The 12703-nt window shown below is 53.5% G+C and overlaps 1 protein-coding gene across 2 annotated transcripts in view; it reads left to right on the forward strand.

Moving 5' to 3' along the window:
- Nucleotides 1-5013: 5013 nt before the first annotated feature.
- MGMT (O-6-methylguanine-DNA methyltransferase) overlaps nt 5014-12703 on the forward strand; it is a 265516-nt gene continuing 257826 nt past the window's right edge. The window contains exons 1-2 of one of the 2 annotated variants that reach the window (XM_069460299.1): nt 5014-5105; nt 9213-9393. In XM_069460299.1, the coding sequence (XP_069316400.1) occupies nt 9283-9393 (111 nt within the window). In that variant the 5' untranslated portion in view covers nt 5014-5105; nt 9213-9282. The remainder of the gene's footprint in view (nt 5106-9212; nt 9394-12703) is intronic. The other variant, XM_069460300.1, reaches the window with a different exon arrangement.

Here is a 12703-nt window from a genome sequence, read left to right on the forward strand (position 1 = left end):
TGCCTCCTAAAGAGCACTGCAAAGGGCACACTCGAGTGCCACAGCTCCACTCCCCAGCCCGACCCGTCATGACCACCTTCCCCCATTGCAGTCCAGGGGGCTCCTGGACCAAGACGGGCATCGTGCCCAGCTACTGGTCAGACAGACGGAGGGACCATTCCTGGGTGGCAGTTTCCATCACTCCTGACTGCCCAGGTTGAGCAGGGTCATCTCCGGCCAACGGACAGACAATCCGACACCCGCCAGTCTTGCTGCTCATCATTCTCCCGTACTCGCCCCACGGGGCTTCCCACCAGCGGCTCGAGGCACGGGGGCTGGACTGAAGAAGTTCCCCTCGGAGGGAATGCCACCACTTTTCCTTTCTAAATTCATATTGTGATGGCTGAGACGGAACACTTGGTGCGGCTGTTTTTCCTGTCTTAATTCTCATTTGTAGTTTCCCAGTCAGAGGCGAATGACAGCAAATCACAATCTCAGCATCCAAATCCCCACGTCTCTTGCTTTAATTTCCAACTCACAAAAACACAGGCACTTCTGGTTCATCCCAGTAGGACAGGGGAGGGCCGCTTCCTCCTGGCAGCCCAGGTGCACACTCCCCAGCTCTTCACACCACTTAGAAGATTCTGCCCAAACTGCCAACGACGTGTGACAAACAGCCCTTCCCGAAAATGGATCAAAAACACTTTGTAATGAGTGTAGGAGCCAGTTTAAAAAGGGCCCGCAAAACCCCCAGTCCTGAGTAACGGACACTCAAATAGCCAGGCTGGGAAAGCTTCCCCAGTGGCCCCGTTTGCTTACGTAGCTCTCCAAGCCAGCGTATCGAAACACATAGATCCGAAGAGTTAAGTTTTACTCACTTGTTTATATATATCATATACCTTCCCTGGATACTCAATATCTAAAGGTGGCACAGTTTGGAAGGAACAGCTCTGTAAGGTTTGGGATGATCTTTGTCCAGTGATTACGGGACAACTGGCTCCAGATTCTGCAGATCACAGTGGTTCTCTATCTGGGCAGTGTTTCTCCTCCTGAGACCAGTGCATTCGTTTTATTGGTCAGGCCTTTCCTTGCATGACCCCTCCAACCCTGGCAGATATCCTGGCCACACCACGTGTCTGCTCCGTGGGGGGCCACCCACTGCACTGGGCGGGGCACACAGAGGCTCTTGAAAAGGGCTTGTTGAGGGAGCCTTGCCACGGGTGTGTGTGGAGGGGTGCTAATCACACTCCCACTGCCCCAGTACAACTATTTCCTTGTCGGTGCATCCTCAACCGTGAGCTCCACGGGGGGCCTGCAGCAGTCCCATTAAATGCATCTCCAGGCCCCGCATCCGCCAGGCTGGCAAAAGGAGATCTCAGTAAAAGTCTTTTGAAAGGGAGTCTTTGGGCTTGTTTCCTTAGGCAGAGCCCTTCTCCCTGCCCTTCTTGACCTAGGAACAGCATAAAGAGGTTCCAGATCTTAATAGAAGCTCCCAGGGGCTCCTGGGCAGAAGGATTTTCCGCCTCACTGGAGGAACGCAAGAGCTAAGGAGCCCCCCTGGGACTGCACCAGGCTCATCCTCTGTGTGAGGGCAGGGCCTGCAGCCCCTCCGCCCCACCCTTTCTCCTGCCCACTTGGAGATTACACTCCCTGCTGCAATCACACCATGGTGCCTCTGGCCACGCTGACAACTAGAGTGGGACAGGAGAGTCATCAAGCAGCTGGCACCTACCCCCGAGTCCTGACGCCCTCTCCCCTCCCCATTTCAGCCTTCCTCCTCCAGAACGCTCCAGGCTTCCACGGCTCCCGGCCTTACCTGGGTCCCAGGCACTGACTCCGGCTCTTGGCTCCAACATTTGCTGGAACTCAGCTGGAGCTGAGAAAATCAATTGTGCTAATCAGCAAAGCCCTCCACTGGAGATGCTATCCTAAAAGCAAACCATATGTAAAACACTTAGAGTGGGGAGCTCTGTAATGTTTCTTTTGTTACACGACCATTGCACATTTGTCCAGAGTTCGGGGCTTTCAAACCACATAAGGTTTTATGTGATCGCTATAAAATCCCTTCATTTCCCAAAGGTAGGGTAGTAAGGATTAAGTTTGACTACTGAAGACAGCTTTGTTGTAAATGGTCTCTAATGTCACAAAAGCAGCTTGGAAAGAGAGGCTTATTAAACAAATTTCTTGGGTTGCAAATCATTAGAAGCAATCACATGTCGCGTTCATTTGCTTAACCTGAAAGGTATCCACTGGATGTTTAAAGAAACTATGCAGATTAACATGGTTCCCAGTGCCCACAAGAAAGCTGGCTGATCTTAAAGGAAACCCACGGAGCCCCTTGAAGAAGCGGGGCTGAACTCGAACACAGCCACTTGTGGTTTTCCCACCTCTTCTGCAAAAACTTATTCATGGGAATCTGTGTCTGGAGAAGAATGGGCTATGATTTGCTAATCCCAAAATGGGAAACCCCAAAGGGATCTCGCCCATGTAGTCTAGTGCTGTCATCCTACAAACAGAGAAGTCAGGCAGTTGCTCAGCAAGGGGCAGGGCGGGACCCCATCCCAAATCTCCTGATCCTGGGTTCCTTACTCCTCAGCACTCCAGGCCACCTTCCTGCTCTGGAGCAATCCTGAGTCCCACGTGGGTGTGGATGAGAGTAATGCAACAAGGGAAAGAGGAATGGGGGACTCTTGATGAAAACGTTTGGGTTTTTGAGATTATCATGAAGAAGAGAACTTGCACTAGCAAGCGTAGGACTTTAGCTCTTCTCACTGGAGAGCCTGAGATGTCATATTCTTGAATCCTGGTCTTCAGCAGAGCCTGTCCTTGGTGGGGCTGGTGGCCTTCTTCCTTCTGCCTCTCTTGGCTCCTGGTCCTGCAGCCCCCAGCACAGTCCTTACCGCTGAAGTAAACTGCAGCCCCCGCCCCCCAAGTCCTTACCAGGCCTGCCAGGGCCACATGTCCCTCAGATGCCAGTACTTTCCTCTCTCTCTTGCTCACCTCCTAGAGAATCCTCCTAAAGGGCCGTTGGATGGCATCGGCCTTTCCTTCCTGGGGTCAGGAATTAGATGTTAAGACTAGCTAGTCTCTTTTCTCTTAATAGCTTAGGAATTCATATTAGAATACCATTCAGATGAAACAAAAGTAGGATTCATGCATTCATTGTAAAACCAATTCACAGTACACTTGTTAGGATACCAGTAGACACTCTGATTCGATTTTGGTGTTATTTTCTCTTTTTAGCTCTGTTAGGATGCCCGTTGTAACTGGGCCCTGGTAGTAATGGCTGTAAGAGGCCAGATGTGCAGCATTTTCCTTAGCAATTAGTAGTTGCTGGTTACCCCTGTGCACACATGCCCTCGTGTGTAAGGGTGATATACACCCACACACAGAGTACATTCTCACAGTGTCCTTTACAGAAGATGAAGTTGAGGATTAGAGAAGTCAGATTAGTTTCCTAAAGTCTCCCAGTGCACTCATAGAAAAGACCAGAACCAGTGGCCAACATGTTTCATCTCCTCTTCTATCTTAGCTTAAATGTTCATGGCTGCTTGAAACACAGTGTGGAGGATTCTGAGGCCGTGTCCAGGCTCAGTGGAGAAAAAGCACCTTGATGTTACCACCACTGTGTACCCAGGGCCTACTTCGTTTTCCATGAGAAACTATTTCAAATATGTCTCTGATGAGGCAGGGTCCAAGGTGGCCATCTTCAGAGGATCGATGAGACCACCTGTGGGATTCGCTGGGCTCATCAAAAAGCAAGCCCCGCTCACGTTCTCTGAACTTTATTACCACGTTAATAGGTTGGATCCCACAAGTCGCAAATACCAAGGTATGTGCATTTGGCCAAATCCCAACAAGGGCGCAATGCCGGGAGGCAAAGAGCTCTTTCCACTAAGAAAACAATCTAGGCCCCTGTAGCATGGTGGCTTAGAACCTGTAATGGGCCTGGGTGAGACCCCTGAAACTGCCAAGGGGTGACACTGTTCCCGAGGTTACTACGCTGATCAAACTGGTTTCTGTATTTGTTTCCTAGTGCTGCCACAATAAAGTGCCACAAATTAAGTGGCTTAAAACAACAGACATTTATGGTTTCATAGTTCTGGAGGCCAGAAATGTGAAATCAAGGTGTGGGCAGGGCCATGCTCCCTCCGAAGGCTCTAAGGGCCGGCCTGTCCCACGTCTGTCCCAGCTTCTGGTGGCCCAGGTGCTCCTGGCTTGTAGGCGCGTCACCCCCATCCTGCTCCTCACACGGAGTCCTCCCCGTGCCCGCCTTCACGTGGCCTCCTCTTAGAGGACGCCGGTGCTACTTCAGGGGCCCACTAATTACTGATCTCATTTTAAGTCTTCACCTCTGTAAAGGCCTGTCTCCAGCAAGGGCACACGTGAGGTTCTGGGACTAGGGCTCCAACGTCATCTTTTTTTGGTGGACAGAATTCACCCCATGTGAAGAGCACCTGTGTCAGGCCTGGCGGCGCCCAGCCATGGGTGACGGGGAGCACAAGGGCGACACCAGAGGCTGACCCTTCCGCCCCTTACGGCCTGCCCCGGCCCGCAGGAGCGGCCCCAGGCGGGGAGTGGCTCCAGCTGAGAATCCCACTCTCTGGGCGCCTCTGCAGACCCTTCTGGGGCACGCCTGTGGGCTATCCCGGTGTCGCCAAAGGGGACGGGGATGACATTTGGTAAACTGAGGCACAGATCCCGACGCGGAGGCGGGGGTGGGTGCGTTCTGGCTTGTACCAGCCGCGGGGCCAGCCGGCGCAGCAAAAACACCCGGGCTGCGCCGCGTCCGGTGAGACTGCGCAGAGCGGCCCAGGCCCGGCGCCGCGCACTGGGCATGCTCCGGCCCGCGGGGAGGGCGCGCCCCCCGGGCACGCCCCTGCGCGCTCCCGCTTCCGCACGTCCCCGGCAAGGAAACCGCTCTAGGCCCCGCCCCACGCACGTAGGCCCCGCCCCACGCTGCCCCGGCCCCGCCCCCATGCCCCACGCTGCCCGGGCGCCGGGCTCACCCGGCCCCGCCCCCGCGCCGTCCCCTAGGCCGGGACTTGCCCGGGCGGCGCGCGCTGCTTGAGCACTGTACGCCTCGGCGCCCGCAGGTCCTCACGCTCCGCTCCGTTCGCTACGTGGTGAGTGTCTGGGTTGCCCCCACCCGGCAGTGCCTGGGGAGAGCGGGCGGCTGCAGCCGGGCAGTCCCGGCCCCGCGTGGTCCTGCGGGCGCCCTCCCCTCACCGTCGGGGCTGGGGCCGCCCTGACCGCGCCGACCCGGACGGGCTCCACTTGCGCCCAGGTGTGCCCACGTGTGCCCAGGTGTGCCCAGGTGTGCCCAGCCTTTCCCGGGGCTGGAGTTCGCGGGCACAGTTGCCTCGCGGGGCTGTGGCCCGGCTGGGGCGGGGGTCGAGGCCCACACCTTCCACGTGCGCTGCCCCCTGCCCCTCCCCGCCCAGCAGTCGCTTCCTCCTGTTCCAGAAGTTTCGGGCGCCCTGCGCCAGCTGTTAGCGAACTCATCCTGCAGAATCCCGTGTTTCCTCGTTTGAGACCAGGTTGCAGGGTCCTCGTCACCACGGCCAGTGTGTGCATCATGCCGGCGTGACTGCGCCCACGAACTCTTAGAGTAAACAAGTGGCGCTCCGGGGCCAAGTCCGTGATAACGGAGCAGAGAAGTTCCGAACTGTGTGTTCCCCACTGGTGGGTTCATCACTTCCTGAAACCTCAGGATGGCGTTTGCTTTCAGTTGCCTCAGCCGGGCTGGCTGTCTGGCCCGGAAGCGCATCTTGAGTAGACGTGCACCGCTTGTGCTTGACTGAGCCATCACCAGACGGGGCTTGGTCCAGAGAGGGTTCACCACAGCTGTTTGCAGCAGAAAGAGCTAAGAGTGGGACTGGTTATTTACATATAAACCCAAGTATAAACCCTGGAGTATCTGCTGAATCAGACCCTCTTCATCGCCCCGTCCCTGGAGGAATGATGAGGGGATGGTCTTGTTAATTTCATGGGTCTCTCAATGGCTAAAACACTCAAGAAGATGAGAAGGATTTTATAAAGCTTAGCACACTGAGGGGAGGGTCAGCAGTGTGAGGGAAACCGTGTCAAGAGCCCAGCTCGGCTGGCAGTTAACGTCGTGCTAACCCGGGCATCGTCAGGGTATTGCCAGGGCCGGAGCCTGCGGGTAGCAGGGGAGAGTTTCCTTCCTTCCTGGGTCCCTCTGGCGTTAGAATTGGAAGAGGGAAGTGTCTTTTATTACACTCAGGGCTGAATGAAGTAGGCCTCAAGTACACAGTTATACTAAGGTGCTTTTCTATGTAAACATTCTTTTCATCAAAAAAAATCTGTATTACAATCGCTAGATTTAACTAATACTATTAGGCACTACTTAGGAAAGGCTTCCCTGTTAGCAAATTTTAAGGAAGTAAAGCCCTAGGTGCCCACTGGCTAACATCTCACTCTGGTTCAGCTTCTCAGATTCTTACACCTTTCCGCAGGTGGAGCAGGGTCTTGTGTTTGGGTCTTGCTATGATACCGCTGGAGCGTCCCCCAGGCCTCGTCCTCCACTCACTCCTCCCAGGGCTTCCTCGGCCTCCCAGGTCTCAGTCAGGCCTCCTGAGTCCTTGGTGCAGGGAAGGCCTGAAAAAGAACTCCCCTTCCCTGGTGTCCTTGGGTTTGTTCCTCCTCCAGTCCTCCACCCTTCTCAGGAAAAAAACCATGTTACTCTTCTCCGTACTTTTTAATAAAATAAACTTTCTAAATTGTCTTTATTTTTCCTACTTTGCAGAGGACAAACAGGAACCAACGATTCAAACCACCATGATTTTGAACTCTCCCCTTTTTTAGCATTAATGCCCTTTTCAGTACATGCTCCTTGGTAGGAAAAAATGGAAATGAAACAGTATTTCCTGCATTCTCTTTTCCTTTAACATTGTTCTCTGCCTTTTGGTTTCACACTTCACTCTGACCCTGGCTAACTCCCCTGCCCCAGTGTGACTGCCTTGTCTAGATCACTTTCCCTGAGGTTTGGATCTGTTGGTCTGTGGTCACTCCAGGTAGACACAGTGAGCCTGAAAGTCCCTGAGCTCACTTGGCTCCTGCCACAGTCTTCTGTGGCCCTCTGTTTCCTGGATAGTGTTTGATACAGCTACTTTCTGAAAGAGCTGGGGTCGTATCGTAGAATATAATTTAGACAAAACCTGAAGGTTTTAAAGTCAGAGACTCATAAACCATAACATTACCATTGTGTGAGAGGGGGGTTCTGTATCAGCCTTTTCCTAGGCACGCGTGATGAACAAGCCAGCCCCACACCCCATTCGTGGTTTGAAGTCCAAGGGTTAAGGGTTAAGGGGCTCTGGAGGCCGGTCTTGGGCATAGGTAGGTAAAGTGTGAGTCCCTGTATTGTGGACCAAGTACTGTGGGATGCGTGTTCTGTGGCATTTGGGTAACTGCTGCTTATCTGCTCATTGGTGGAAATAGTTGAGTTTTAACTTAAAAAAATTAACAGTACCAAAGAGCTTGCATAGGACAGCTGCATAGTTGGAAGAAAACATATAATGAATATACGGAATGTAATGAATGACTTACTCCATATAACTATTAAAATGATTTTTCCAAGAAGAGAAATACATCATTTTTGTGATCCTTGTTAAGTTTCCAAGGTATCAGAGTGGCTTTGGCTATGTGGCTCCCATGTGAATGGGTCGCAGACTCTCTCGCCAAAGTGCTGGGGATTTCTGGCTGTTGAGCCTGTCCATGGCAGCCACCCTCTGATGGCTGCTCCAGCTACATACCAAGTGGGCTGCCCCAGGGGCTGCTGACTCAGTGGGGACTCCCTTGGTCATGTGTTGAATGTTGAAACTTGTTTTTGACACCATAAGTTATTTTCCTTTAATCAGTGGCTTAGCAGTAGAGTGGGGTTCTCCAGGGAGGCCTCATGTCCTCTTCACCCCACCTGGAGTAAACTCATTTGGCCTGTGAGGTAGCTGTTGTAAAACCAGTTAAAAATTCTACAGAAACATTTTCTTATGGTTGTTAAATTTGTCATCATGTGGGTATGTGTGTAACCACTGAAGAAACTTTGAGAGCAGTAAATGCCTAGTCTGTGCACTCTACCACTTCTGTATAAAATTTTCTTGTTACAATAATTTTCTACCCGAAACACTTGTGAAGTCAGCAAAGTCTCCAACCCAGCTCTATGGCCCATTCCCAGAAGTCTGGGGGGTGACACTGAATGCACAGTCCACCAATGGGGTGGCTTGTAAAAGCAGGCACTTGTTAAATCTATTTGTTTTTATTATAGACATCGATCTGCCAGTTGCAATAATGCATTTATGGACATTTTTCTGCAAGCACAGCGCTGGTGGCAGTTTTTACTGACAAATTGTGTCATATGGATAGTAGTTTAGAAAACTCTTACCTTATTGACAGATTGGGCAATTCCAGCACTGGATGTTTGGAGATATCTGGATGGTTGAAGAGAGGGAATGAGTCTCAGGGCAAAATAGGAGATGAGACATTAAATGTTGAAATGTAATAAATAACTGGTAGTTATTTATCATTTGTCTTTAAACTTTTAGCTACATTTTACTCCCCAACCAAAAGGACTACAGTGGGGGCCAAGAGTGTCCCCTTCCAGCCTGACTGGGGTGCTGGTGGGTGGTCAGTGAGGGCCAGCACAGGAAGGGGGCTCCCGCAAGGCCGGAAGAGTCACAGCTCCCTGGACTCGTCGCTCTCCATAAAGTGGGCTACTCATGAGCAGCAGCCCTTCTCCAAAGGTGGCCTGAGCCGTGCTGGTATCAGAATCACTGAGGGTGCTGCTTAAAGAGGCAGATTATAGGGCCCCTTGGCAGACCCACAGGATCAGAACCTGGATACCTGCGTCTTTGCAGCCCCCCACCCCCAGGGGATTCTGGCAGACGCCAATGTCTGAGAACCGCTGGGGAGTCCTTAGGATCAGTGGGAGGTAGTGCAGTCCAGCCCAGACAAGTTCCGCAGTTGCCCTTCCAGATGGATCCATTCGCAGCCGGCACTGTTTCGAGTTGCCTGTGTGTATGGATCTGTGTATGGTTTTGGTCTCCTTAGAGACATGTGAATCTCTTCAAAATGCAAACCCAACATGTTATCATAGTGTTATAGTTTTCAGTTTTGCGGTTATGACAAAAATGTAGATGGTACCAAAACTTTGGCATTAGTTTTAGGAACAAATGTGAAGCACGGACAGCCATGTTCACTCCTCTCCTTCCTTTCAGTGGGTTGTCCAGGTTTCCTGCCCTCTGGGTGGAAGCGTGCTCGTGGTCTCAGGCGAGGGTGGACTTTAAGATGCGCGACTGGAAACGGTTTTGTGGAGCTGACTTGAGTTTTATGTGGGAAGTGCCGGAGCGCGTGGGAACAGTGGGCGTTCGACCGTGGGGTACCAGCCGGGCGACGGGCGTGAGTATAAACATATGAAATAATAAATGCTTTTTAAAGTCAAAAGCACTGCATGGACAGAAATCTTAATTTTGAACTACATTCTTATAGAAAGATGAAACTGGATGGAGGTGAGGAACCAGTCAGTATCCCCATTCTCCACAGTCCAATCAGCATTCCTGTTCCCCTATCCAATCAGCATCCCCGTTTCCCCATCCAATCAGTATCCACGTTTTTCTAGTCCTATCAGCATGCTCCTTCCTCGTCCAATCAGCGTCCCCATTCCCCTGTCCAGTCAGCATACCTGTTCTCCCCAGTCCAATCAGCGTCCCCCTCCTCTCAGTCCAATGAGCATCTCCATTCCCCCTGTCTAATCAGTGTCCCTGTACCCCCGTCCATTCAGCATGCCCGTTCCCCCATCCAATCAGCATCCTCTTTCTCGTCCAATCAGCATCCCAGTTTCCCCATCCAATCAGCATCCTCTCTCATCCAATCAGTATCCCTGTTGCCCCATCCAATCAGCATCCCTGCATTCCTAGTCCAATCAGCATTCTCCTTCTTCTTGTCCAATCAGAGTCCCCATTCCACCGTCCAATCAGTGTTGCCATTCCCTCATCCAATCAGCGTCCCCATTCCCCCGTCCAATCAGCGTCCCTGTTCTCCCGTCCAGTCAGCATGTCCGTTCCCCTGTCCAATGAACATCCTCATTTTCCCAGTCCAATCAGCATCTTCCTTCTTCTTGTCCAATCAGCATGCCGGTTCCCCCATCCAATCAACATCCTCCTCATCCAATCAGCGTCCCCATTCCACCATCCAATCAGCATCCTCCTTTTCGTCCAATCATCGTCCCCGTTCCCCCCCGTCCAATCAGCTTCCCGATTCTCCCGTCCAATCAGCAGCTTCCTTTTTCTCGTCCAATCAGCGTCCCCATTCTCCCATCCAATCAGCATCCTCCTTCTTTTTGTCCAATCAGCGTCCCCGTTCCCCCGTCCAATCAGCTTCCCGACTCTCCCGTCCAATCAACAGCTCCTTCTTCTCGTCCAATCAGCGTCCCCGTTCCCCCATCCAATCAACAGCCTTCTTCTCGTCCAATCAGCATCCCCGTTCCCTCGTCCAATCACGATCCCCGTTTCCTCATCCAATCAGCATCCACCTTCCTCTCATCCAATCAGCATCCACCTTCCTCTCATCCAATCAGCATCCCTGTTCCCCCTGTCCAATCAGCATTCCTGTTCTCCACAGTCCAATCAGCATCGCTGTTCCCCCTCTCCAATCAGCATCCCCGTTCTCCCCTAGTCCCCTTCAGCATCTCCGTTTCCTTCCGGCCTAGTCAGTATCCTTGTTTTGCAGATTTGCACACAGACACTCCCCTCTCTGGGGCGTGTGCGGTGACTCAGAGCGCTCCCTCTGGAAACCGGACTGCTCTGGTGCGGACGCGCTTCGCTAGCTACCACTGTGTGATCTTCAGTCAAGTCACTGCCTTCCAAGGCTTGGTTTCTCCAACGGAGGGCCGGCGGCAGTGCCCACGTCAGGAGACCGGGCACTGGTGAGCCCTGAGTGGTGACGGTCGGCATTTGGGAACGTGGAGGCAGGAAGAGAGTTCCGGCCTCGGCCGCGGCGGTGCCATTTTGGTGTGTCCGAGATTCCAGATGGGCACAGCCCGTGCTTGGTCTGGACCACGATGTCGCTGCTTGCTAAGTCACGAGGTTTCTGAGATTCCCCCTGTCTGTAAGGAGGCCGTTTGCTCTGCCACCCGTCTCTGTTTTTTACAGTAGACGTTACCGAGCGCTGCTGAAGTGCTCGGCCGCCCAGTGCTCCCTGCCCAGGTGGCCGCGTTCCGCGCGCCCAGGTGTGCCAGGCTAGCCTAGAGCAGGAAGTGGGCGGAGTGTGTGCCCCGCAGGGCCCTCGCCAGCAGCCCACAGCCCGAGTCACTGTTTCTGGGAGGCCTGATGTTAAGAGTTAAATTGAGAGAACTTCCCAAAGGGCCAGACACAGGATCTGACACAATGACAGTGGCCAGGAACCAGCAGTGCGCCAGCGTATGACAGTATTTCCCAAGTGCGATGACTGCTCATACCACAGTAGTGAGGGATAATTTGGGTCCGTTGGGTAAGCTTGGTCAAAAATCGAAGCTCTGCAGTGACTTCTGTGTGTGTGTCTGTGGAAATGGGCCTTGTTTGGGGCGTCTCTCTACCCTCATATCACCGTTCGCTTTGCTCTCATCAAGTTATCAAAGGCACGTTGCGCTTGGTTTGCGCAGATCCTCTCGTGAAGGCCCCGAGACCACCCATAGGTGCTGTCAGCACTTTGTTTTGCACGTGAGGAAACTGGGTCTCGGAGGTTGAGTGACTTGCGCAGGCTCACAGGCGAGGGCTGGAGTTTAGTTTCCAGCCCAGATTTATTTGATAACCCGGTGTAGGCTCTTAACCACTGTGCCACGCTGTCTTTGCAACAGTGAGCCTGAGAAGCTGTTAGAAGTCCTGTTGGGCAGAGATGTGGCAATAAACACAAACCTATGTGTTTAGCTAAGGTTTTCTGAACACCAGTGTGACAAGTGTTGTCCTTGGCCTGGTGGGAAAAGCAAAGCACCCAAGGGTGTTCAGAGAGCTGTAGCTGAGGCTGAACGCCGTGTGGACTTGGGGATGGCGAAGCCGCCCCCGTCCGCCCTGCACGCACCCGTCTGAGAGCCGGGGGACCAGCGTGGGGGTGGGGAACTGGAGGAAGGACAGGGAGCACTGGGAGGGCCTCACCCACGTGCCTTACTGAGTCCCCACAGGCCAGGGACCCGGACCTCATTGCCCCTGAGACGTTTGTGGGGCAGCCAGCTTTCTCCCAGTGGCCAGGGTGGGCATTTGGGCAGAGCAGCGGGAAGGACTCGGGTGCGTTTGGGGCCCTTGTGTCATCCAGTTTGGGGAAGACGTGGCAGGCGTGTGGGGCTGGACGGGGGGCTGAGATCGCCCGCAGGTGCAGCCCCCGGAAAGCCCGGGTGCCCTGCCGGGGGGCGTTTCCCCTCGAGCCCGGGGGCCTTTGGCGCTGTCAGTGCTCCCGACAGGTCGTGTGGCCGACGGGGCCTGGTGGGGGAGAAGGAGGTTGGTGGCAGCGGGTGTGAAGTGAGGGGACCGGGGGGTTATCGGTGTTGGCCCCGCAGACTTTCTGATCCAGTGCTGTGCGGGTGAGAGGCAGAGTGCGTGACGCAAGATGGCACAGTTTGGGGTCACTTTTCTTACTGAGAAAGATGTTTGGTGTCTGTGCTTTGTATGTGCATCGAAAGGAAGGTGCGTCCGCGGCCGGCGCGGCTGGGCGTGTCCCGGGTGGGCTCCTGCCGGGCTCG

The sequence above is a fragment of the Eulemur rufifrons genome, chromosome 28 (genome assembly GCF_041146395.1).
Source record: "Eulemur rufifrons isolate Redbay chromosome 28, OSU_ERuf_1, whole genome shotgun sequence".
In the NCBI taxonomy this organism is placed as follows: domain Eukaryota; kingdom Metazoa; phylum Chordata; class Mammalia; order Primates; family Lemuridae; genus Eulemur; species Eulemur rufifrons.